At 37.4% G+C, this 24,946-nt stretch overlaps 1 protein-coding gene across 4 annotated transcripts in view; it reads right to left on the reverse strand.

Annotated features, from left to right (window-relative positions):
- Positions 1-24,946, reverse strand: part of CLOCK (clock circadian regulator) — a 99,051-nt gene that overhangs the window by 26,055 nt on the left and 48,050 nt on the right. For 3 of the 4 annotated variants that reach the window (XM_023515978.1, XM_023515976.1, XM_023515977.1), the window contains exons 2-8: positions 24,401-24,492; positions 15,797-15,886; positions 15,280-15,339; positions 13,912-14,060; positions 10,946-11,037; positions 4,216-4,305; positions 1,139-1,259 (exon numbers count right to left, since the gene is read on the reverse strand). In XM_023515978.1, the coding sequence (XP_023371746.1) occupies positions 1,139-1,259; positions 4,216-4,305; positions 10,946-11,037; positions 13,912-14,060; positions 15,280-15,339; positions 15,797-15,843 (559 nt within the window). In that variant the 5' untranslated portion in view covers positions 15,844-15,886; positions 24,401-24,492. Of the gene's footprint in view, positions 1-1,138; positions 1,260-4,215; positions 4,306-10,945; positions 11,038-13,911; positions 14,061-15,279; positions 15,340-15,796; positions 15,887-24,400; positions 24,493-24,946 lie in introns of those variants that run through there. The other variant, XM_023515979.1, reaches the window with a different exon arrangement.

Below are 24,946 nucleotides of genomic sequence, written 5' to 3' on the forward strand. Positions count from 1 at the left end.
GTTGTTTGGCAGGCCCGGGCTGGATTCGAACCTGCCACCTTAGGTGTACGTGGCCGGCGCCTTAGCCACTTGAGCCACAGGCTCCGAGCCACAAGGCTATGTGTTCTAACAAAGAGTTATTTTCATACAAACTTACACACGTGTGTGGATATGTGCACGTCTGCATTGAGCGTGAGACAGTGAGTATGCTACAGAATTGGAGGTTCAAATACAAACAATCATTAAGATGATTAATGTCAATATTAGCAGTTTAAGACAAAATAATGAAAACCGTGATTAAAGATAGTTTATCACCAAATACAATGCTCTAACAATTCTGGATTTTATACAGGGTAATATAATAAAGGAGATGAAGTGTTCTGGTCAAATTAATTTGTTTGCTGAACCCAGTGGCCGAGCACAGTGGCTCACACCTATAACCCCAGCACTGTGGAAGGCTGGGGTACAACAATCACTTGAGCCTAGAAGTTTGAGACTGTGGTGAGCTATGACCATGCCAACACTGTGCTCCAGCCTGGGTGCCAGACTGAGACCCTGTCTCTTTAAAACAAAAAGAACCAGTAGAAATGACTAATCATAACAGTATTTTGTGTTTTCTTACAGTAGGGGCTGTTTGCAACTACTCTTGGCACTTCTATGGGACAGCACATGTGCCAGCAAAACAGATGCATCCAATAAATGATTGTTTAATTAGTAGATAATTTATCTTTACACGTAATAATTTTTTCAAATATAGAAACTTTTTCTTATAGTTTGAGTGAATAACTGGTAAATGATGGTGAAAATTAGATGACTTAATTTTCTTTCACTAAATATAATAAGATTTTATTTCAAAATTGTAAAAATATATTGCCAGGTTCCACTTTTGTATAAAATAGTTTTATGGAATAAATGTGGTCTTAATTTACTATAACAGATGGGATTTTAATATACTATAGAATGGATTTCAGACTTTTAATATGGTCACTTTCCATTTTATATACTTTTAAAATATTTATAAAGGACCTAATCAGGTAAATGGAACAATACTGTGTATTAATTTAGTTAAACATGTCTGTGTTTTCCACAAACCTGCAAAAGCAAAAGACAATGCTGCTAAATATGACATTTGGCTTTTTGCTGAACAGCTACTACTTACATTTTAAATATTCAGGGGTTAATGAATCACTTTCCAGCAGATGAGTAGAGAGTATTTTATAAACCTCTGAATGTTCCCCCTCTGGGATAAAATTAAATATACTTTGATCCACAAGATCAGACTGAAAAAGAAATTTTTAAGAGTAAAATAATTGTAATGACTCAGAGACGATTATTTTCAAAACACACCACCATGAGTAAGCACCAGAGGAGCATGTGGCCAACCCCTGATTACCGATTACTTGTGAAACCCAACAAATGTCAAGTCACAGACCATGTCTCAAAAATAAGACTGAGTGGCTGGAAGGTCAACATTACCTTTATGACTTGATCCTAGTGGCACTTGATCCATGATCAGTAAGACTTGCAAGCTTGATAATTATTTGCAAAGTTGTGTTTCACCAAATTTAACATTTTAAACTCCAACAGGACAAAGAAAGTAAATTACAAAAATCTTTGACTATATGACATGGTCTTTCCATATATTCAAACCCATGGTAAACAATCGTATATGCTACTCCAAAAGACAAGAAACGGGCTAACTAAGGAGCAAGTCTGACTTTGGTGCAATTTCAATTGTCCAATGTACTCTTCCTTATTTCATCTTTTCCAGGATCTTGTATCCCACTGGTAAAGGCCTTACTTTTGGCTACCCCTCCCTCAAAAAAGGGCAACTAACATACTAAGCATTATAATTTTTGCTAACATATGGCTTCAATCATGACTCATTATCCACAATTCATTAATCCCTAATCAACAGTGATCTGGCAAACATTGGGTTGACTACCCTGTGCGATGGCTGCAGAATTCACACATGAATAAGAAAGCGCCACAGAAAAGAAGACTTCCGTCACATCACGTTTGTTACTGGTTTCTATTTTCAAACTGCTTTTGGACTCCCAAGGTTACTGAGGTGATACTCTCAGGAATGTGGACGTGAGCAAGGCAGCAAGTAGAAAGGAGCCCTGTTCCCGCGCAACCAAAGCAGTTCTACTTTTATTCTGTTTTTATTTTATATATGTTTTATTCTATGTATCTATAAAGGTTTTGTTTGAAGGATTCTACTGCTTAAAAACAAAAAGCAGCACAGCTAAGGATATGACAAACAAAGCAAACAGACAACTTTCAGAATGGGAAAGGATATCTGCATATTACAAATCAGACAAAGGCGTGATAACTAGGATCTATAGAGAGCTCAAATTGATCAACAAAAAAAGAGCTAACAATTCTATCTATTACTGGGCAAGAGACATGAACAGATCCTTCCTGAGGTAGACAGACGAATGTCCAACAAACACATGAAAAAATGCTCATCATCCCTGGTCATCTGAACAATGATCTGCGTTGTTAGACAAGGGTTTTAATAGTAATGTAGGGATAACTTTAGAATATTTGTACCATGAGCTCCATCTTAATAAGAACATTATATATTAAATAAAACTGCAAATGTCAGCCCTCCTAAACCCAACAACTGCAGCACTGCACCTACTCTAGTGTCCGGCATAGGGCAGACATGCAATAAACATGTTAGTAAAAAACAAGCACACAATTCAGGTACTCACATCCTGATCAAAATTATACATTACACTTCTTTAAATTTTCTACCCTTTTGGTCCTATTATAATGAACTGAATATGGCCATTATGACATTATCAGTTCAAGTCACATAGCATGAAAGTTCTATATCTACTAGTTGGTGTATGGTACAGTCAGGAGCTGCACAACGGCACATCCACCAACTGTGGACACATACATCATGAAGGTTCCATAAGATTACAGGACAGTCTAAAAATTCCTATTGCCTAGTGATATTGTAGCTGTCATGATATTGTAGCTCAAGGCATTACTCATGTGTTTACAGTGATGCTGTTGTCAGCAGGCCTAGTGCACTGTCAGTCTAGCAATACAATTATACGCAGCACACAGTACCCCATTACAATAAACTACCATGTCACTGGTTTATGTATTACAGTATGTTTTTATGATTATTTTAAATTATACTCCTTCTACATATATATACATATATATATATATTTAAAGGTAAATGTAAAACAGCCTCAGACAGGTCCTGCAGGGGGTATGTATATTCTCAAAAGAAGGCATTGTTTTTACAGGCGATGACAGCTCCATGCATGTTACCGTGCTTGAAGACCTTCCAGTGGGACAAGATGGGGAGGTGTAAGATAGCAACATTAATGATCATGTAGGCCTAGTGTTCATCTCTTCGCTTTTGATAAAGTTTAAAAAGTCAAGAAAATACAACTTTTAAAAATAAAAAAAGCTTATAGTTTATGCAGCTGTACAAGGTATTTTAAGCTAAATGTTATTACAAAAGAATCAAAATGCTTTTAAAAATTAAAAAGTTTATAAAATAAAGTTACAGTGAGGTAATTTATTATTTATTATTTAGAGTTACAGTGAGTTAATTATTGAAAAAGAAAAAAATTATAAATTTAAGGTAGTATAAATGCACTGTGTTCATAAAGCAATGGACAGTGATATCCTCGGCCTTCATGTTCACTCCCTATTCACTGACCAACTCAGAGCAATTTCCAGTCCTGCAAGCTTCATTCACAATAACTGCCCTAAATAGATGGAACTTTTTTTCCTTTCATACTACATTTTCACTGTACCTTTTCAATAAGATATGCAAATACTTCCCATTGCCTTACAACTGCCTACAGTATTAGTACAGTAAAATGTTGCACAGACTTCCAGCCTAGGAGCCACAGGCCACTACAGCAGACAGCTGCAGTGTGTGGCGGGCTATACCACCTGGCTGATGTGAGAACCCACTATGATGCTAGGTACTCAACAACAGTGAAACTCCCTAATGATACATTTTTTAGAACATATTTCTATTAAACGATGTGTGACTGCAACTGAATATTAAATCGCTACAGAGTCAAGTCACGATTGACCTGAGGAAACACGGCCTCATTAAAACAAAGACATTTAGGGCTCTCATCTCCACTCTTTCACCACCATTCAACAGGGCTCTCAAAGCACTTCCTAGTGCTTTAAAACATTTAAAATAAGCATTTAACAAGAAAGAGATTACAGGATTTTTATACTTACTGGTAAATGTTCAAGTAATGAAGTTACACTCTCAGACACATATATTATGCTTCCATCTGTCATGATTGCTAAAAAAAAACCATCAAGAGCCTGAAATTAAATATAATGGTCAGTTAAATGAAAAGAAAAAAGTATCTTACAGGACAGAAATAAAAATCTAAGATAAACGACAACAGATTTAATAAGGAAACAGGTGCATAAACTGGAACACTGTCAGAGTGCCTGCTCTTCCCCTCTACAGCCCCTTGGTGTTGACACACTTGTCTATTCTAAGTGCTTCTGGTGGGGGAGGAGGATCACTTTCTGGCCACTTCTCAGACAGCTGATTTCTAAAAGACACACACTGGTTGTTCTACCTTCAGCACTATGTATATTTTGTGATCCAACCAACCTAACCCCTCCAAAGCACATGCCACATGAATAGTATGTTTTAGGCACAAGAACACATTGTTATTATTTTGGATATATTAACAGAGAGAGGTGAACTGAAGTATAGAGAGAAATATACAAAATAAAGTAAAAGGGAATGGTAGGAAATTAAGGTGCAAAACTAGGTTGAAGTGAAATCATGAAAGGCCTTGCATACCAGGTTAAAACATGAGGTCTTTATTCTGTACACAAAGGGAGCCAAAAGAAGATCCTAGGGCAGGGGCTGAGCTTCAACAACAGTCGTCTGGAAACAGTATGTAAGGAGTGGATTTAGAGGGAACAGAGAACTGAGTTAGGAAGATCTCAGGGGCTTTTGGAATTATTAGGGAAGTTAATGAGAATCTGAATGAAATCAGGAATAAAGAAAAAAGGAATTAAGCGAGCACTGGGAACTGTGAAGTTATACTCAGGAGAGAAGTCAGAACCTGGGTGTAAGACTTAGTAATAATCTTGTACTTGCTACATTATAAAATATTTTCACTTATAAATTCTAAGTATAGAAGTGAGAGCTAAAAAAACGAGATCTACCAAAAAAGTAAGGGCCAAGGATAAATCATTGGAAGAATAATCTACATAAAGCCACACAGAGGACAAAAAAGCCAGAGAAAGTGACAGAGAGGACAGAATACACTGTCATTAGAGAATCAATGTAGAAAGACAAGGCAAGTGAGGAAGAGAGGGACAGTGCCGGGTAAAGTGAGATCAGACAGAATAAGGAGTAAGAAAATGAGAATCAATTCTGGTGATCTTCAGAAGAGTTATGTCAAGAAGAAGGCAAGTCAGACTACCATAAATTTAGAACGAGGAGATGATCAGAGGCTGTTTATAAACTACTCATTCATGCACTTTAGAAGGGAAGAAAGGAAAGGGCAACAGTTTCAAGACGGCACTAAAAACAACTAGGGAGCTGTCTGCAGGATAAGGGAAAGGAAGATGCAGTGGAGAAGATGGAGAAGATGCAAAGCAGAAAAGGTTCTATAAAGAGAGATTCTTCTATCAAAACAGTTATCACACCAAGTTTCTTACTTAAAGAGCTCTCAAAAAAAAAATGGCAGCCTCTGGCTGGAACCCTGTATATCTTCCTCATCTTTATATACACATCTGTAGCACTAGTGTGGCACAAGTAAAAAAAATACCCCTGGTATACAATTCATAGACCTCCCTCTATTTAACTCTATGTAAAATTACTGAATGTATAGAAAAAGGGACACACTCTCCTATATGACCTTCTACTGGGAAAGATTTCTGGATATCAGAACTTCTTTTGAATAGACACCTATCTTTTTTTTTTTTTTTTGGAGACAGAACCTCAAGCTGTCCCCCTGGGTAGGGTGCTATGGCATCACAGCTCACAGCAACCTCCAACTCCTGGGCTCAAGTGAGTCTCCTGCCTCCGCCTCCCCAGTAGCTGGGACCACAGGCGCCCGCCACAACGCCCGGCTATTTTTTGGTTGCAGCCATCATTGTTGTTTGGCAGGCCTGGGCTGGATTCGAACCCCCTGCCCCCGCCACCTTAGGTGTATGTGGCTGGTGTCTTAGCCACTTGAGCCACAAGCACGGAGCCAAATAGATGCCTATATTTGAGAAGGGCTTAGACAAACCCATTCTTGAGTTTGAATGGGTTTGTCTAAAGGAGGTTGAAATCTTATAATTTAAACAAACTCATGAATTATTTTTAAAAAAAACTCTTTAGCACAATAATACCATTATTCTACTGCTTTCCTCATGAGGCTAGATTATATCACCTTTGAAAGGAAATTATAATAGTATTTTCTATGATAATATGTATTTGCTAGGACTCTTTGGAGCCTTTATTAAGTGCAGCTCTCTTCTCTGATCAGTACTTTTAAAACTTACTCCCACTTCCAAAGCCTACCCTTTCATTTTTCAAACCAGGCAAAGACTAGGTAGAGAAAGCCTTTAATAGCATCTTGCCGAAGTCTTCACATGAGAAAGGACCAAGGATCTAGACTTCTTCTGAGTGGAGGTACATAATTTCCCAAGAAGATAGGTGAGCATTCCAAAAACTAAAGAGGCCTTGAGGATGGTCTTCAAGAGGAAGATTAGAAAAACATAGAAGAGACAGAGAGAGAACTTCTTCACCCAAGACTGAAGACTGTGAAGTTTCTTCAGTGTATAATGAAAGGGGAAGGACCCATTAGAACTCCTTGTCTTGCTGTTTAGTGCCTACTTGACTCATGAGCAAAGATTATACAGATCTTCTTTATTTGCTTAGTGACTGTTTAGTCGGGTACAGAACAGAATGCAGGTTCTAGGCAAGGGGACAGTACCTCGTAAAGCTGATGAGAACACTGCTCTTGTAGATTACTGGGTATGAAAGCCATGTATATGCAAAGTCTCCTTGTTGTATAGGCAGGTTCCACAATGCCAGGTGTGGAGTCCTAAGTGTACATGGATTTTGGCATATGGCAGGGAAGGTGGGTGGGAAGAGAAGTCCTGGAACCAATTTCCCTCGTATGCCAAGGGACAATTATACTTATATCTAAAAAGATAAATTTTGGACAATGTCAATCTACTTTTTAGAGGAAAACAAATTAACAAAATTGGAAACTATTTGGCTTATAACTTATGTGTCTACCAATTTAAAGTGCAAACTGCTGGTTAATCACCTAACTGGCTTCCCCAGAAAGAAGTCTGTTGAGGCGCAGTGTGCACAGCGGCCAAGGGCCCAGGATCAGAGGCCACCTGCCTGCAGTAGGTCCCAGTTGAGCCATTTACTAGCTGTGTTACTCTGGGCAAGTTTCATAATCCCTTTCTTTCTCATCTGAAAGCAAGAAAGAGATACTAGTATTTATTTCATAATACTAGATATTATCACACAGAGCTACTAGTGCCTCCTTCTTTAGAGTGTTGCAGGGGTTCAAGAAGTTAATATGTGAAAGCTGCTCACTCATTGTTTGGATTTAAAGTACAGGTTTAAGGTGAAAATTCAGTGAGAAGAATGAACAGTGACTACAGTCAACAGTAAGTTACGGTATACTTTAAAATAACAAAAGGAATGGAACTAGAATGTTCCTAACACAAAGGAATGATAAATGCTTGAGATGATGAACACCCTGATTACCTTGACATGATTAATGCACACTGCACACCTATATCAAAACATGACATGTACCCGTACATAAATACAACTATTTTGTATCCATAATAATTAAGAATAAAAAAATTTAAAGTACAGTTTTAAATATAAACTCAGAAACATTTCACATGGTAACATTTCTGATGGATACACAGACGTAATCCAACAATTAAACGTCCCACCTGAAATACAAATTGGAAAATTAACTCATTAATTTGCAACCTATCTTATTTCAGACTTCGGTAAGTACAGGGCACCCACCTGAGATGCCACACACAGGCACCTCGTCTGACTGTGCTCTGCTTCACTATACTGTGCAGTTACTGTGCTTTTCCTAAGTGAAGGTCAACGGCAGCTCTGCATCAAGCAGTCTATCAGTGACATCCCTCCAACAGCAGGTGCTCATTCAGTGTCACTGTGCTAATTCTGGTAATTCTTGACTATTTCTTTTTTTTTTTTTTTTTTTGAGACAGAGCCTCAAGCTGTCCCCCTGGGTAGAGTGCTGTGGCATCACAGCTCACAGCAACCTCCAACTCCTGGGCTCAAGCGAGTCTCCTGCCTCCGCCTCCCAAGTAGCTGGGACCACAGGTGCCTGCCACAACGCCCGGCTATTTTTTGGTTGCAGCCGTCATTGTTGTTTGGCGGGTCCGGGCTGGGGATTCGAACCTGCCACCTTAGGTGTATGTGGCTGGCGCCTTAGCCGGTTGAGCTATAGGCGCCGAGCCAATTCTTGACTATTTCAAACTTTCTCTTACGGTAATCTGTGATCTCTAATGCTACTATCATAATTGTTTAGGGGGGGCCATAAACTATGTCCACACAAAGTGGCAAACTTAATATTGTGTGTGTTCTGACTGCTCCACTGACCAGCCATTCCCTCTCTTCTTGAGCCCCCCATTCCCTGAGATACAATATTAAAATCAGGCCAATTAACAACCCTAAAATGACCTCTAAGTGTTTAAGTGAAAGAAAGAGTTGCTTGTTTCTCACTTAAAATCAAAAGCTAAAAATGAACTTAGTCAAGAAGGCCATGTCAAAAGCTTAGATAGGCCAAAAGTTAGTCCCCTTGTGCCAAATAAGTAGCCAAGTTTTGAATGAAAAAGAAAAGTTCTTAAAATGCTACTCTGGTGAAAACACAAATGGTTAAGAAAGCCACACAGCTTTATTGCTGATAGTTTATTGCTGAAGAAACAGTGGGTGGTACGGATAGATCAAACCAGCCCCAACATTCCCCCTTGTGTCAAAGCATAATCTGGACCAACGCCTTAATTCTCTCCAATTCTGTGAAGGCTAAGAGAGGTGAGGAAGCTACAGAAGAAATTCTTAAGGTAGCAGAAGTTGGTTTCTGGGTATAAAGTAGCTATCTCCAAAACACGTAAGTGCAAGGTGGAGCAGAAAATGCTGTCACAGAAGTCGTACCAAGTTATCTAGATCTAACCAAGATGAAGGTGGTACACTCAACAACCTTTTGTTGAGAGAGGATGCCACCCAGGACTTTTATAACTAGAGAGAAGAAATCAACACTTGGCTTTAAACCTTCAAAGGACAGGCTGACTCCCTTGTTAGGGGCTAAGGCAGCTAGTGACTTTAATTAAGGTGAAGCCAATGTTCATACACCATTCTGAAAATCCCAGGGCCTTCAGAAGTTATGTTACATCTACTTAGCCTGTTCTCTATAAATGGAACAACCAAGCCTGGATGATTAACATGTCAGTTTACAGTATGATTTACTGAATATTTTAAGCCCACTATTAAAAACTACTGATCAGAAAGCAAGGTCCCTTTCAAAACACCACTGCTCGCTGACAACACCCCTCGTCACCACAGGCTTTGATGCAAGATATACAAGGAGATGGATGGTGTTTTCCGGCCTCTAACACAATAGCCATTCTTTTTCTTTCTTTTTTTTTTTTTTTTGAGACAAAGTCTCACTATGTCATCCTTGTTAGAGTGCTGTGGCATCATAGCTCACAGCGACCTCAAACTCCTAGACTTAAACGATTCTCTTGCCTCAGCCTTCCAAGTAGCTGGGGCTTGTAGCCCACCACAACGCCCACCTATTTTTTGGTTGCAGTTGTCATTGTTGTTTAGGCCCTGGCCAGGCTTGAACCTGCCGGCTTCGGTGTATGTGGCTGGCGCCCTACTCACTGAACTACAGGCGCTGAGCCACAACAGCCATTTTGCAGCCCATGGATTAAGGAGTAATTTCAACTTTCAACTTATTATTTAAGAAATATACTTCATAAAGCTATATTTGCCATAGATAGTGATTCTTCTGATGGATCTGGGCAAAATCAATTGAAAACCTTTCAGAAAGGATTCACCAATCCAGATGCCATCCAGAACATGGGAGGCCAAAATATTAATATTAACAGGAGCTTGGAAGTTGATTCCAGCTCTCAGGGAAGACATGGGAAGGTTCAAGACTTCAGTGGAGGAACTCACTGCAGAGGTAGTGGAAACAGCAAATTAGAATAGGAAGTGCAGCCTAATGATGTGACTGACAGCTGCAATCTCATGATAAAACTAACAGATGACGAATTTCTTCTAACTGATGAGCAAATATGGCTTCTTTAGACAAGGAATCTACCTCTAGTAAAGATGTTGTGAACACTGTTGAAATGACAATAAAGCATTTAGAATATTACATAAACTTAGTTGATAAAGCAGGGTTTGAGAGGATTGACTTCAGTTTTCAAAGAAGCTCTACCTGCAGCTAAAATAATAACCACACAGCCCTGCATGCTACAGAAAATTCTTTAGAGAAAGGAAGAGTCAATCATTGTGGCAAACTTCACTGTCGTCTCATCTTAGGAAACTAGCGCAGCTATCCCAACTTTCAACAACCACCACCCTGATCAGTCAGCAGCCATCACCAATGAAGCAAGACCCCCACCAGCCAAAATGTTACAACTCAGTGAAGGCTAAGATGATTGTTAGCATGTTTTAGAAATAAAGTATCTTTAAGTTTAGATATTTCTTCTTTGTATGATGCTGTTGCATGCCTAATACACTACAGTATAGTGCAGACATAACTTCCATACTCACTGAGAAACCAAACAAGTGTGACATTTATTGCAATATCCACTTTGTTGCAGTAGGCTGGACTGTGTCGCAGTATCTCCAAGGTGTGCTGTATGCTGAAATTATTCGCCCTCTAATTTCTTTTTTTGAGGCAAATAAAATTAAATCTGGACATACCTCTAACATTAACTGTGTAAACTCCTCATTACTAAGGAATGTAGGTTTCCAGTCCTGTCGAATTTCACTAGCATCTGACTGTGCAGTGATTTCTGTGAACAGATCAACACATTAGTGGCACACTCCAACCACCAGGAGGACTAAAGTCCTACAAGCTGCCTTCTTTTCCCACTCTAATTAAAGATGAGAACCACAGGTAATAGCATTTACTCATCTGGATATCAAAAGGTCCAAGTTCAGGTATGATCAAATATTTAAGTTAATGTGGCAAGTTATCTCCTTGGGTTTGGTCTCTTGGTAATACCAGTCTCTGTCTTTTCTCTGGGAAGCCTGGACAGCCTATTATGTATTAGAGATAGGCCTGAGATTGCTTCCTATTTGACACAATGATTCAATGACACAAATAAAAATCAGAAAAAGCAGATTAGATCAAGTGTGCTCTATCATTTGGAAGGAATTTTTTCCTCTTCCTTTTCTTGCTATCTAACTAGTAGTATCTAGAGCAGAGATGAGGAGATGGGCCTGGAGGAAAGGGCCCACGAGCTGCCAGTCTGCTCTCAGAAAAGCCCTAAAGGCCTTTCTACTGCTGGGCAGAAAGATCCCTCCCAATGCTGGGTGCTCCATCTTAACTAATCAAGGATAAAACCTTTGCCCACTTTAGTAATATTCCCAGAATGATTCTGCTTAGTGTCCCCCTTGTAAATGATATTAGTGGTAGAAAGCTGGTTTAAAATGTGGAGATCCTGGCTTGGGACATATGTGTTGTCACTATTTTATTTTGTTACACACTTCTAATAGATTTAGATTGAATCTTATCACTATTTTATTTGTTACACACTTCTCATAGATTTAGTTATGAGAAAGCTATTCATAATGATAAAATCTGATTTATTTAAACAAATGTTTTTCCATCTTTAAATGCAGACATATTAAAACAGCCAGGTAAAATAAAAATTTATGTTACAGATTATATTCTACAATACACTCTATTAACATTTTGCAGTAATAAAAAAAAAAGAAAAAATGTTTTGTAGTAAGAAGTATGTTTTGAATTTATTGTCAGGCATATAAACACAGTATTAAACCTGTCATCCAAAATCCAGCATGTAAGAGACATCTGTACTGGATCTGAAGAGTAAGAAGAGCCACTACATCTGCAGAACACACCCACACCTCCTGAATCTACATCAGTCACATGCATTTGGGAAACAGATTTAAATCCACAAGCAACACCAATGAAGTTTAATTAAACCCAGTTCTATTTTAGAGTAAGTATGTAAGAATTCCCTTTTACCTTAACATAAAGTAATATTCTTGTGAGAATTATATATCTAATTTTGGGGGGAAAATTCCACTTACTGCAAAAATTCATCCTCAATTGTTGAGGGAAATGCATCCATTTCATTTCATTTCATTCAACAATCATTTATTGAACTCCTGATATCTAAGGGACTGATTTCAGTAAGTGTACCATCCAACGTGGGGCACTGAGGTTAGTGGGAAGACTATTTGCAGAGGTAAAATGTAGTGATATTGGTGTCAATAAATACAAAGACAAGCAAGTTTGACACATTCACAAAAGAATCAACAGCATCTGGCAACTGTGATGTGGTACTAAGGTAGATGAAAACCATTCTAACATTTTCTCACATTTGAGTGCTGGATGACTAAAAGAGTGGTGGTCTAAAAATGAAAAAAAAAAAAGGCAAGTTAAGAGAAAGAAGTGACTTGACAAAATGAAAATGAGTTCAGTTTTAGATGCACTGAGTTTGAGAACATGCAAAAGAAAGACCTAGATGTTCCTAGAAAGACATGGGTAAAAAGTTTGCATCTAAAAATAGAGATCTGGTGGTTTAAATGCAAGAGCTGAAGCTATGGAATGAGATAATCAAGAGAAAGTGTAAAGAAAGCGAGAAAGGAAGGATGAGACTGAGAAATGTCACATTTAGAAGGCACAAAGAGAGGAAAGAAGTTAGTTTCAGACAAAAAAGGGGAGGTAGAAATGCAATAAAACAGAAGCCGAGGGGAACAATTAAGGGAGGAGTGATCAGAATTTCCAGTGCTTGGGAGATGCAGAAAAGGATGAGGGGGATAAGAAAAAGCTATGGCTCTGTTGGCAGCTGGGGCTGTTAATTCAGTGAAATTAACAGAAATAATTTCAATGTCTGGTGAAGCGTAAAGCAGTCTGGTAAGGAAGGCATCACCAAGTGAGCCAAGAAGAAGTCAACAGAGGCACGAGGTACTAACTGCCTTCTAAGCTCTGCAGCTGCATTTGCATCTGAAAAAGGAAATATCCTTTTATAGGTTTTTTAAGTCTACTAACTCTCTTAATCAAAATACTTATATTCTTTAAATTTTCTTCTTATGGGTCATTTAGTCAAGTCAGTTTTGTTTAACAAATACTTTATTTTAAAACATTGTATTTCCGAGATATATGCTGAAACAATCTTTTAAAATGGCATCAAGTCCTGTATAGGATTTAGATCTGTCCTTTCTAAAACCCCATAACTTTCCAACACAAACATGCTTCAGTTACAATGAAGTCGCTCTGCTACTCTGACTTTACACGTTTCCTCTGTGTGAAATGCTGTCTTTCTTAAAGACTCAGCTGAAAAATCAATTATTTTAAAGCATTCTCTGAAACGTTTTTCCCTTGTGCTCTTATTTTAAGTTCACAGTTTATAAGCACTACTCACATTATAGTTATTTGTACTGTAATTATGGGCTTACATATTTGTCTCCCCTGGCTTGACTCGCTTGAGAGCCAGGATTGCTACCCTGTTTCATGAGAAATTAGGATGAAGTAGGCACTAAATAAATGTTTGTTGAATGAAAGAAAGAACATACTTAGGAATCTTTAAAAAGGCAATTATAAAAGTTGAAGAAGCATCTAATCTAAGCATCTGTCAATATTCTTTGAGAGTCTGTTAAAAAAAAGTCACCATTTTATAAAATTAAAAATTTACCTTTATGCTTTCGTAAAAAATCAATGCTTTTCTGCAGAACAGTAGATTTGTCCATCTTTCTAGCATTACCGGGAAGCATGGATCCCAATTCTTTAATGAGAACATTAAACTGATCTCTGCGTTTCTTTTCAGATTTGTTTCTGGATACTCTGATGAAATAAATTAAACAATCAGTTTTTAAACAATCCATTTAATTATACAAATAGCTTAATACAATGCTAATTTGGACATGACCCACCATGTGCATGTGTCAGTACTGATGATAATAAATATTTATTGCCAAGGTTATCAACAACGTACAGTTAATTGGGCAATAATTTTTCATCTTAGTTTAAAATCACGTAAGAAACTTTTACACATCAAATATTTGACGTACGTGTTTTTGAAATACATGCCAATAAGACAAACTGCATTCAAATCATGGGTTTTATCAAATATTTACCAATGATTATAAACTTAAAAGGTTATTATAAATATTAATGAGATATACTTTGTGAAAGTACATATATAAATATAAATTATTAAAAACTGTTGAATAAAAGAAAGTTATCCAACTAATGTAAGTTTTAAACCAACAGAAATCTAAAAATGAAACTCTACCTCTGAGGAACGCATTCATTCTTCCTCTGTACTCCTAGATCCCAGCCTCCAACATATAGAGTTGTAGCCAATCATCTGACCACCCATCTCTCCATTAGGATACAGTCTCCTTGATAACAGAGCTTATGTTTTTTCCCCGTAATTACGCACTAAGCATAAAGTCTAACTAACAGCAACATTCCAAATGTATGGACATTAATTATTATTGTTATTGTATGTGTAACAGTAGCCTGTAAACAAAGAGTTCCAGAGACAAACTCAATTGTTTATAAAGCAATTAATCATTTCTTAATATCTTTAATTATATGCTTTGTGAAGCCAATTTTCTTTTCTTTCTTTCTTTTCTTTTCTTTTTTTTTGAGACAGAGTCTCACTATGTCACTCTTGGCATCACAGCTCAAACTCCTAGGCTTAAGTGATTCTCTTGCCTCAGCCTCTCAAGTAGCTGGGACTACAGGTGCCCGCCACAACGCCTGGCTGTTCTTTGGTTGCAGCTGTCGAACCCGCCACTGTGCTATGGGCGCCAAGCCTGAAGCCAATTTTCTAATTCAATTTTTCTTCAAAATAAAGCATAATACTTTTCCAAAAGGTAAGAGGATAATTTAATTTAATTTAAATTGTATATCAATATTCTAAGCTCTTCCACCTTTCTAATACATGGAAATTCTTAAAGCAGATATTTTTCGAAATCATTAATTCAGGACTTAGTTACCATTACATTTGTTTATTATACACTTACTCACTATTTTACATCTCAAATCAAACTACCTTTTTGCTTTGTCCTTGTCATCTTCTTCAACCAACCCATCAAAAATACTACTGTCATCTCTAAAAAAAAAAAAAAAGAAAAACAAAGTGAGTGGAAAAAATAAGAGCAGCTTCAGTGAACAAGAGTAATACTAAAATGCCATGTAAATCAACTCAGCTATAGCCCAGATTTTTATGAAGTTAATAGATTACACAATTTTAAACTACTAATCTGTTTTCTAGTATTAAAAAAATCAAAGCTTACCTGTATTTATATTTCTTGAAGTTTATTACATACATAAATTTTAAAAGTATTTATACTCAGCTATACTATTATACAACATGCTAATAAACAAGAATTTAACCAGTTTAAATAACTTGTTTCAAACTTTTAGTAATCAATTAAAATCCACAGAAATTCAGTGTATTTGCCATTAGAAATTATGTTCTATTTATTTTGTATACATAAACCATTATTCTAGTAGTGAATTTTTAAACAGCCTCATATAATTCAAAATAAGAATCTCTACAAACATACCTGTCAACAATTGAGCTCATTTTACTACAGCTTACAGTAAACAGCATAACATAATACGTTTCCGTCTTGTGGTAGACATTTGTACTTCTCCTAAAGTGAAAAGAAAAAGAAATGGTCATTAGTTTCCTAAAAATCTTAATTCTACGTTATCTTGAGGAATTCTACATGTTATCATAGACATTTCAAATGTTTGGTTTGTACTGAAGGCTAGAACATAATTTTCAAGAATAGATCTTTGGTTGAGGTACATCTGGGGGCTTTTTTATCCTTTTAAAAGAGGAAGAGACTAAAGGGAAAAATTCAGGTTTATAATTCATTTTCTTTCTACTATTAAATGATCAAAATGAAATAGACACTCTTAATAGTTGGAATATAAATTTGACTATGTAACTGTCTGCTCAGTAATAAAATGTACATTGAGAGCCTATTTTCTCTTAAATGGTAGGAGAGGCGTGGGTATAGCAGAGTGAAAGATATTGTCCCTGTAGGCAAAAATTTGCAGTTGAGCAGGGAGATATATACCCAAATAATTATAAGAAGTAAATGAAGAATGCCTACTAAGTAATGGCATCACTGGGGAAAGGAACAATTAAGTGTACTCATGGGAATTAAGAGAGCAGAGTCTAAGGAAACATTCTTGATGACAATGAGTTTGTGGAATCAAGATTCTTGTTACAGCTGTGAACAAATGTTCACGTTTATATTCCTAGCACTTTGGAAGGCTGAGATAGGAGGATTGCTTGAGCTCAGGAGTTCAAGACCAGCCTTAGCAAGTACAAGACCTTGTCTCTACTAAAAATTGAAAAACTAGCTGGGTGTCGTGGCAGGCATTTGTAGTCCCAGGTACTCAGGAGGATTGCTTGAACCTTGAGCTACATTAACCCCACTGCACTATAGCCAAGGCAACAGAATGATCCTCAGTCTCAAAAAAAAAGTAAGAAAAAAAAAAAGAAAGAAAAAGATTCTTTTTACTGTCAAGTACAGAATTAATAGCATCAGCATCCTCTGAGAGCTTGGTTAAAGGGGACATCATGGGCCCTATCCTAGTCCTACTGAATCAAAACCTGTATTTTCCCAAGGTTTCCATGCAATAATGCAGAATATTTGAGAAGCACAGACTAGAAAACAGAAAGAGGTAACTGCTGAAAAGATTCTAAGCCACAGGAATGGTGATTTGCAGAGATGCAGAACTTCATCAGAGAGGTGAACACAGTATTTAAGAAATTAAGAAGTTTAGCATTTTCCTATGCAAAACTTAGGCATGTTACAATTTAAAGTTTTAATTACTAGAGCACAAAGGGAGAATAGAAATAGTAGAGGAGCAAAGATAAGTCAAGAAGAGAAGAGCCTTATTAGAAAGGGTGTCCCTCACACTGAAGGAATTAAAACTTGGTGCTTCATGAGCCTAAAACTTGCCTTTCTGGAATTGATGAATTAAGTACCCTTAATCCAAAAAGCTGAATTCCAAAATGGTCCAAAATCTCAAAATTTCTGAGCACCAACCTGATTTTCAGAGAAAATGCCCACTGGATCATTTTGGATTTCAGATTTTTGGATTAGGGATGCTCAACTGGTAAGCATGTACACAGTAAATATTTCAAAATCCAAAATACTTCTGGTCATAAGGGTTTCACATAAAAGATAATCAACGTATACATAGTGTTTCTAAAAGTATAATACTGAATGATGACCTTAATTCTAATGAACGTCCTAACCAACAGTTTTGAGGCATAAGAAATTCTACTTCAGGCTCGGTGCCCATAGCCAGTGGTTAGGGCGCCATCCACATACACTGGGGCTGGCAGGTTCAAACTGGCCTGGGCCTGCTAAACAACAATGACAACTGCAACTAAAAAACAGCCGGGCGTTGGGGCAGGCACCTACAGTCCCAGCATCTCGGGAGGCTGAGGCAAGAGAATCTCTTGAGCCCAAGAGTTTGAGGTTGCTTTGCGCTATGACACCACAGCACTCTACTGAGGGTGACATAGTGAGACTTTGTCTCAAAAAAATTAGGAAATACTATAATGTATAACTCTTGTTAAACCAGAGAAAATTGAGGTATTATAAGAAGACGAAATTCTACATAATTCTGTCACTGTTTTCAAACGTGCCTTCACAAGAGAAAGAGAGAATAATCCCGGTGACGATGCCGCACTGCCTGTGTGGCTGCAGAAGTGGGAGTCAAAGGCAAAAATAAAATGGACTAACGCTAGGATAAAACACTATGATTTTAAGTGTCTGGGATATTATCAGCAGACAGACACAGAATTACAGAAATTTAGAGTCAAAAGAGAATTTAAAGATCACCTAAATACACCCCTCTGGTCCAAAAGACATACTTGCCATTATGTAACAACAGAGGTTCATTCTATCCCTGGAACAAAAAGAACAGTACAAAAGTAATAGAGCAAATTTGGGAGAATTCAAAAAGAAAAGTTTCATTTAACGTTAACAGGCCAGTGCGAGCCTTACAAAGTGCCCAGAAAGCCATCAGTATGTTGGTTTAGTTACCAAAGGTCGGAAACAAGACAAACTACAAAAATAAAAGGCCCTGAGAACTAGAAGTCATACCACAGGGCCTTGCTGTCAATATGAAGAATGAAACCAAAACAGTTTAGAAGACACAGACAGAGGCTTTCTCAGGCTGTTTTACTAATACTGTTAATACTATTTATTGCCCAGCAAATAGAATAAGACTATATCTCAAACAGTCTAGCTCAAGACCTTTTCTCTACTTTTCCAGGTATTTGATCGACATGCTTTAATTTAAGGAAAACATAGGAATAAAATAGGTCCACTGAGTACTCTACAGTAGCTGCTGGAAGATTTCCCCAAACTTCGTTAAATGGTATTAAACTAACTTTAACAAAACAAAGTTGTAATGGTGGAAGAGTCAAAACATTTTTGGGGGGGACTAGGTTCCCTGCTTTCAATCCAGCGAGAGTAGCCAGTCCTATTTGCCCACACTATGGATTCTGAGAAGGATGTACACGCCACGCAGTGTCCCTGCGCAAGCTCAAAAGGTATCTCGAGTCTATGATCCATATAAAATAAATTTTATTAATCAAAGTGTTTTTTTAATTTGGCATTTTAGGTCAGAATAGTATGTAATAATCACCTTTGAAAAGACTGGCTGAAGTAACTATATAATCCAGAATTTGCCAATTATAAAGAATCAAATTACAGGTAGTAATCAAATGCTCCTCTATTTAAGCAACTGGAGCTCAAAGTCATTCAGCGATAAAAGACTTCCCAGATGACCATACATCACATTACCATTTCATGCCAACAGGGGGCAATGACGGCATGAGTCTTTTACAAGCACTGTTTTAAAAACTAGCTTTAAAAAGTATTCATCATTTGTGGCTGAGTCTGGAGGACATGTTGCATGAAATAAGTCAGGTACAGAAAGCGAAATACCACACTCACACCTAGAAAGTCACACAACAGATGGAAGAATTTCAGATATTAGAGGCTGGGAATGGCAGGAGGGTGGGGAGGATAAAAAGAGGTTGGTTAATGGATACAAAATTCCAGCTTTGTAGGAAGAATAGGTTCTAGTATTCTATAGCACTGTAGGGTAAATATAGTTAATGATAATTTATTGAATACAATATTTTCAAAAAGCTAGAACAACAGATTTTGAATGTCCTTCATAGAAAGAAGTAATAAATGTTGAGGTGATGGATACATTAGTTACCCTGATTTGATCATTTATACATTGTACACGTGTATCTGGAAACATCACTCTCTAGCCCCTAAGTATGTAGAATTATTATTTGTTAACTAAAAACAAAAGGAAAAAATATTTATCAAATGGAGAGATTAGTAGCTAAGAGACTTTATAAACAATTGAAATTTCATCAAATAGAGAAACAAGTATGTTTTAATTCACCATGCAACATTATACATAATTATGGAAAGCCTCAGACTCTGACAGTGTATCTTTGGAAAAATACTCTTACACATATAAAACATATTCTCTACTCTCCAAATAATCTACAGTTCCCAATGACATGATGAGACTCTTCATCTGATCCCATCTGTTGCCACCTCCAAAGCTTCCCACTCCTACATCACTAATTCTCTCCTATGTATTATATTAACACATCTTAGTGTCTATCATCTAAAAAGCAAAACAACCCCCCCAAAACAACACAAAACCTCTCTTAACCCACCAATCCCTTCAGCCATTGCCCTACTTTCCTGCTCCCTTTCCCAGGAAAGCTGCTTGTCTGAGTTGTGGAGAGTGTTTCAATGTGCTTAGTTCCACTCTCCTTATTTTAAAAGTTAGGGTTTATTTTCACCAAGGTACAAAGTTTAAAGAGTTCACAGTTTTACAAGACTTACTAAAAATCAAATCCTCTGTCTTCTGATCCCCATTTCCCCTTTCAACTACTTTCAATTTTTTTTAACTATTTCTTTGGTATTTAACTCTCAATCTTTTAAAATTTTTGTCACTTCTTTGATTATTTCAGTTTTAGGCAGGGTGCTTAGACAGTCCCAATTTGTTCAAGTTATCCCAATGTAATTATTAAAAGTGCTCCCTTTTGCTCTCAGAAATAACCTTTTTTAAAATCTACTGAATTCCTAAGAAAAATAATAATTCGGCTCTTTGACTCCCCAACCTCCCTTCTCCAAGTTCACAGTGTCATGATGCTGGATAGGTGGCTATATTCAGATGTGACATTATTATGACTTTGTAAATGCAGTTCACAGCAGAGCCACAGAGTGCACTACAGTTACACCCCCACCCCTTTTTAGACAGACTCACACTCTGTCATGCAGGCTAGAGTGCCATGGCCGCAGCCTAGCTCACTGGCAACCTCAAACTCTTAGACTCAAGCAACCTCTTACCTTAGCCTCCCAAGTAGGAAGGACTATTGGCATGTGCCACAACACCTGGCAAAGTTTTCTATTTTTAGTAGAGATGTGATCTCACTCTTGCTCAGGCTGGTCTCAAACTCCCAACCAACCTCAGGTCATCTTCCCACCTCAGCCTTCCTGAGTGCTAGGATTACAAATGTGAGCTACTACACCTGGCCTTCATTCCCTTTTCTAGGGTCACTATTTTGTTTACTTAGTTTCTGTGTATACTTATTACCAATTCAGGTTCTCTATTTAAATCTACTCTATTTGCTATATCTTGAAATACATAACATATTCTACCAATTTCACCTGTTCACAGCTATTTCTCATGAAATCTTCTAACCTGTTTCCACTGGAACTAAGATGCCATCTACTATACCTGGTGATCACCTGTCATCTTGTGGTTACTGTTCAGCATCCTGGCGAGTCCCTGGGTGATGAAACAGTGGTAAATTCCCTCTATTTATGTTGAATTCCCTGTTACTTGTGGCTTATGCCTTTGTCTTTTTTAGTTTTTTTTTTTTTTATTGTTAAGCTCTTCCTCTAATAAACACCTAAGAAAGAGGACAGAGCAGGTAAATTGTTTAAGACTGTGTAAGTCTAAAACTGTCATTAGACAAACATATCATTAATCAATAGTTTATCTTGGGTCTAAATATTGCATTGGAAATCATTTTTCCCTCAAAATTTCAAAGACTCCATTATCTCCTAGTTTCTAATGTGATATTAAGAAGTTCAAAGCCATTAGGATTACTGATTCTTAATATGTGACCTATTATTGCTTTCACTCTGGAAGCACTCCTGTGTTCTAAAATTTAACAGTAAGGTGCCCCATTTCAGACTTATTTTTATCCTTGTATTGGTCACTTGACATATTCTAACTGGAAACTCATGTCCCCTAACACTGGAGAGTTTTCTTGAATTTGCTATCCTTTGTTTCTCTTCTCTATTTCCTATTCCAGTGGTTCTCAACCTGTGGTCGCGACACATTTTTAACAACGAAAATACACTGCAGCATTAGGAAGGTGGGGAACCACTGCTCTATTCCTTCTTTCTGGAACTCCTATTATTTGAACCTTAGAGATCTTCAACTGCTGCTCTTCTTTTTTCTCTTCTCATGTTCCATCTCGTTGCTCTACTTTTAATATATCAATTTTATTTTTCAATCATTTCATGAGTTTTTTTTTTTTTCTTTTTCTTTGTTGAGACAGAGTTTTGCTCTGTGGCCTGGGCTAGAGTGCCTGACCCTAGCTCACAGCAACCTCAAACTCCTGGGCTCAAGCCATGCTCTGCCTCAGACTCCCAAGTAGCCAGGACTACAGGCATCTGCCACAATGCCCAACTAATTTTTCTTTTCTTTTCTTTTTTTTTTTTTTTGAGACAGAGCCTCAAGCTGTCCCCCTGGGTGGAGTGCCGTGGCATTACAGCTCACAGCAACCTCCAACTCCTGGGCTCAAGCGAGTCTCCTGCCTCCGCCTCCCAAGTAGCTGGGACCACAGGCGCCCGCCACAACGCCCGGCTATTTTTTGGTTGCAGCTGTCATTGTTGTTTGGCGGGTCCGGGCTGGGGATTCGAACCCGCCACCTTAGGTGTACGTGGCTGGCGCTTTAGGCGGTTGAGCTACAAGCGCTGAGCCTAATTTTTCTATTTTTAATAGAGAGACAGGGGTCTCACTCTTGCTCAGGTTGGTCTTGAACTCCTGAGCTCAAGGGATCCTCCTGCTTCAGTCTCCCAGAGAACTAGGATTACAAGTGTGAGCCCAGCCCTCGCTGAGTTGTTCACTTCCAATTTCATTTCTTATTATTTCTGTTTCAACATATGCTCTTAACTTTCTAAAAGGTTTGTATTTTGGTTTTTACCTGCCCACCTGGTCTCCACATTCCCAACTTAGCATCTGCTCTGTTGGTTTGATTTTGTCCTCACATGACAGGTTTTCCTCCCATGTCTAGTGATCTCTGGTCACCACCTCCTTTTTTCAGGTGGGCCTTGAGGAGGTCACTGGACGCTCTGTGTGAGAGGGCTTGTCCACTCAACTCTACTACAGGAAGATCAGGTTGCAATAATTCTTTGGGAAATCCTCTAGGTCAGTATCTTCAGATCTTTTCTCTTAGGCTGGTTTATAATTCACAGAAAAAAAATCTTAACTCTTGACTGAAAAGTATAAAAACCTGAGTTCTTATTTCCTTCAATGTCACCACCATTCTCAGCTATGTCTGTTGCTCCTTTCTTTTAGAGAATTAAATCTCTAGATTTCTGCTAAGATAGGGAAGGAGCACTTGCCTCAGTTCCAAAGAAATAGATCTATGGCGTATAATCAGCATTTAACTGGATTTGCCACTAATCATTCTGTTTTAGTCTCACCATCACTCTTATTTAAAAAGTGCTTCTAATTCATGAGAATTTTAGAGAATCTATAGAAGTGCCAAGAAGTTTGTTTCTCAGCTTTCCCCACACAGGGGCTGGTGATTATAGGACCTGCAAGAAAGTCACTGTATTTCCTTTTGCCTTTTGGGTTCCAAAATTTGTTGCTATTGTTTATGCTTCCATTGTCCTTGTCCTGGTTAAGTTACATCTTTTGTAAAAACCTTTTTACTTTAGATTTAGTGAGGTTTCAAGAGGAAATGAAACTTACTTGCACTTTATTTGCCATCTCTAATGGGAAGTCCCTCATTCTTTTTCTTCACGACTCCTAATTAGGCTTTCATCCCTATCTCTCCACTGAAATTGCTCACTCTAGAGTTACCAGAAACTGCATGCTGTCAAATCTAATCGCTGCTTTGCTCTGCTCTCAACTGAACCTCTTAGTAAGTGTGCTGCAGATGACTACTTCCACATTTATTAAATACGTTCTTTTCTTGATTTCTGTGGCAGAACACTTTCATCTCACTGGCTGCTCCTTCTCCTCTGATCAACATTGGCACATGCCAGGACCGAATATTTTTAATCACTTCCCAGATAATTTCATCCAGACACATGACTCTCAAGTCCACACTTCTAGAGCACATTTTCAAATGCAGAGTCACACATCCAACTGCCTTTTTGACATTTCTACAGATTTTACAGGTGTCTAAAATATCATATAGCCAAAAAAGACCGTGACTTTCTTCTATACATTTGCTTCTCTCCCATTTTTTTTCCAACCTGATCTCTGTATATTCTCCATAACTTACTCTGCTCTGGTCATATTTGCCCCTTCTGTCCCTTAAGCATGCTAACATCATTCTTGTTCCCACTACTTGTTAAAGGTCTTCTCAGACCTTCACAGGGCTGGCATCTTCTTACCATTCAGATCAACAAAATGCCCCCTTTTCAAAGAGGGCTCCTCTAACTACCTAGTGAAAACTGTCACTAGTCTCTATCCCATCACCTATCTTAACTCTCTGCATAGTACTGACCACGAGCATCTTGTTGTGTCTATTTGTCTTGGTCTAGAATGCAATCCTTGTAAGAGGAGGGAAGGCTTCTGTCTCATTCAGTGTATTCTTAGTATCTAAAAAGATATCTGGTACACAATATTTTTGGATTAATTAACATAAAAGGAAAATTATTAAAATAAGTTTCCTCAAGTTAGTGTGTCAAAATAGTTCACAGATTCTTTTATATACTTTTTAGGAAAAATACTATTCTATGATACATTCTAAGATGCATTTCTTTACCTTTTGTAAAAACAAACTATTCTTTACATTTTATAAAAAAATACTATTCTACGATACATTCTACGATGCATTTCTTTACCTTTTGTACTCTTTGGATCCTTTGAACTGATTCTTCAGAATACTGTAAGTTCAAGGTACTCTTCCATATGACCAACCATGAGTCTCAGAATTCTATTTAAACAAGAAATATATATATATTAGATTTATACAACTTATGAAGAAATTTATCATGAAAAAAGGTTTTAAAATAATTTTTCAACATAATTCAGAACTCTTGTCACAAAAATATACATAACATTTAAATTCTACAAATTATTTCTAAAAAAACCCGAAATAACCTAAAAATCATGAATAAACCAAATCACTTTTAATTCTGACACAGAAATTAAAATACAAAAGTATGAAAGTAACTATAATTATAAAAACATGTTAATAAATATAGAATATAAAAAATAACTTGTGACATCAATAACAAAGTGGGGCACTAATAGAATTTTATATCCACTTTAAAGTTAGGTTGGTAAGAGCTTAAAATAGTTATAACTGCAAGATTTTTTTTTTTTTTTTTTTTGACAGAGCCTCAAGCTGTCACCCTGGGTAGAGTGCTGTGGCATCACAGCTCACA

The sequence above is a fragment of the Otolemur garnettii genome, unplaced genomic scaffold, assembly GCF_000181295.1.
Source record: "Otolemur garnettii isolate 467f Iridium unplaced genomic scaffold, OtoGar3 scaffold00083, whole genome shotgun sequence".
Lineage (NCBI taxonomy): Eukaryota > Metazoa > Chordata > Mammalia > Primates > Galagidae > Otolemur > Otolemur garnettii.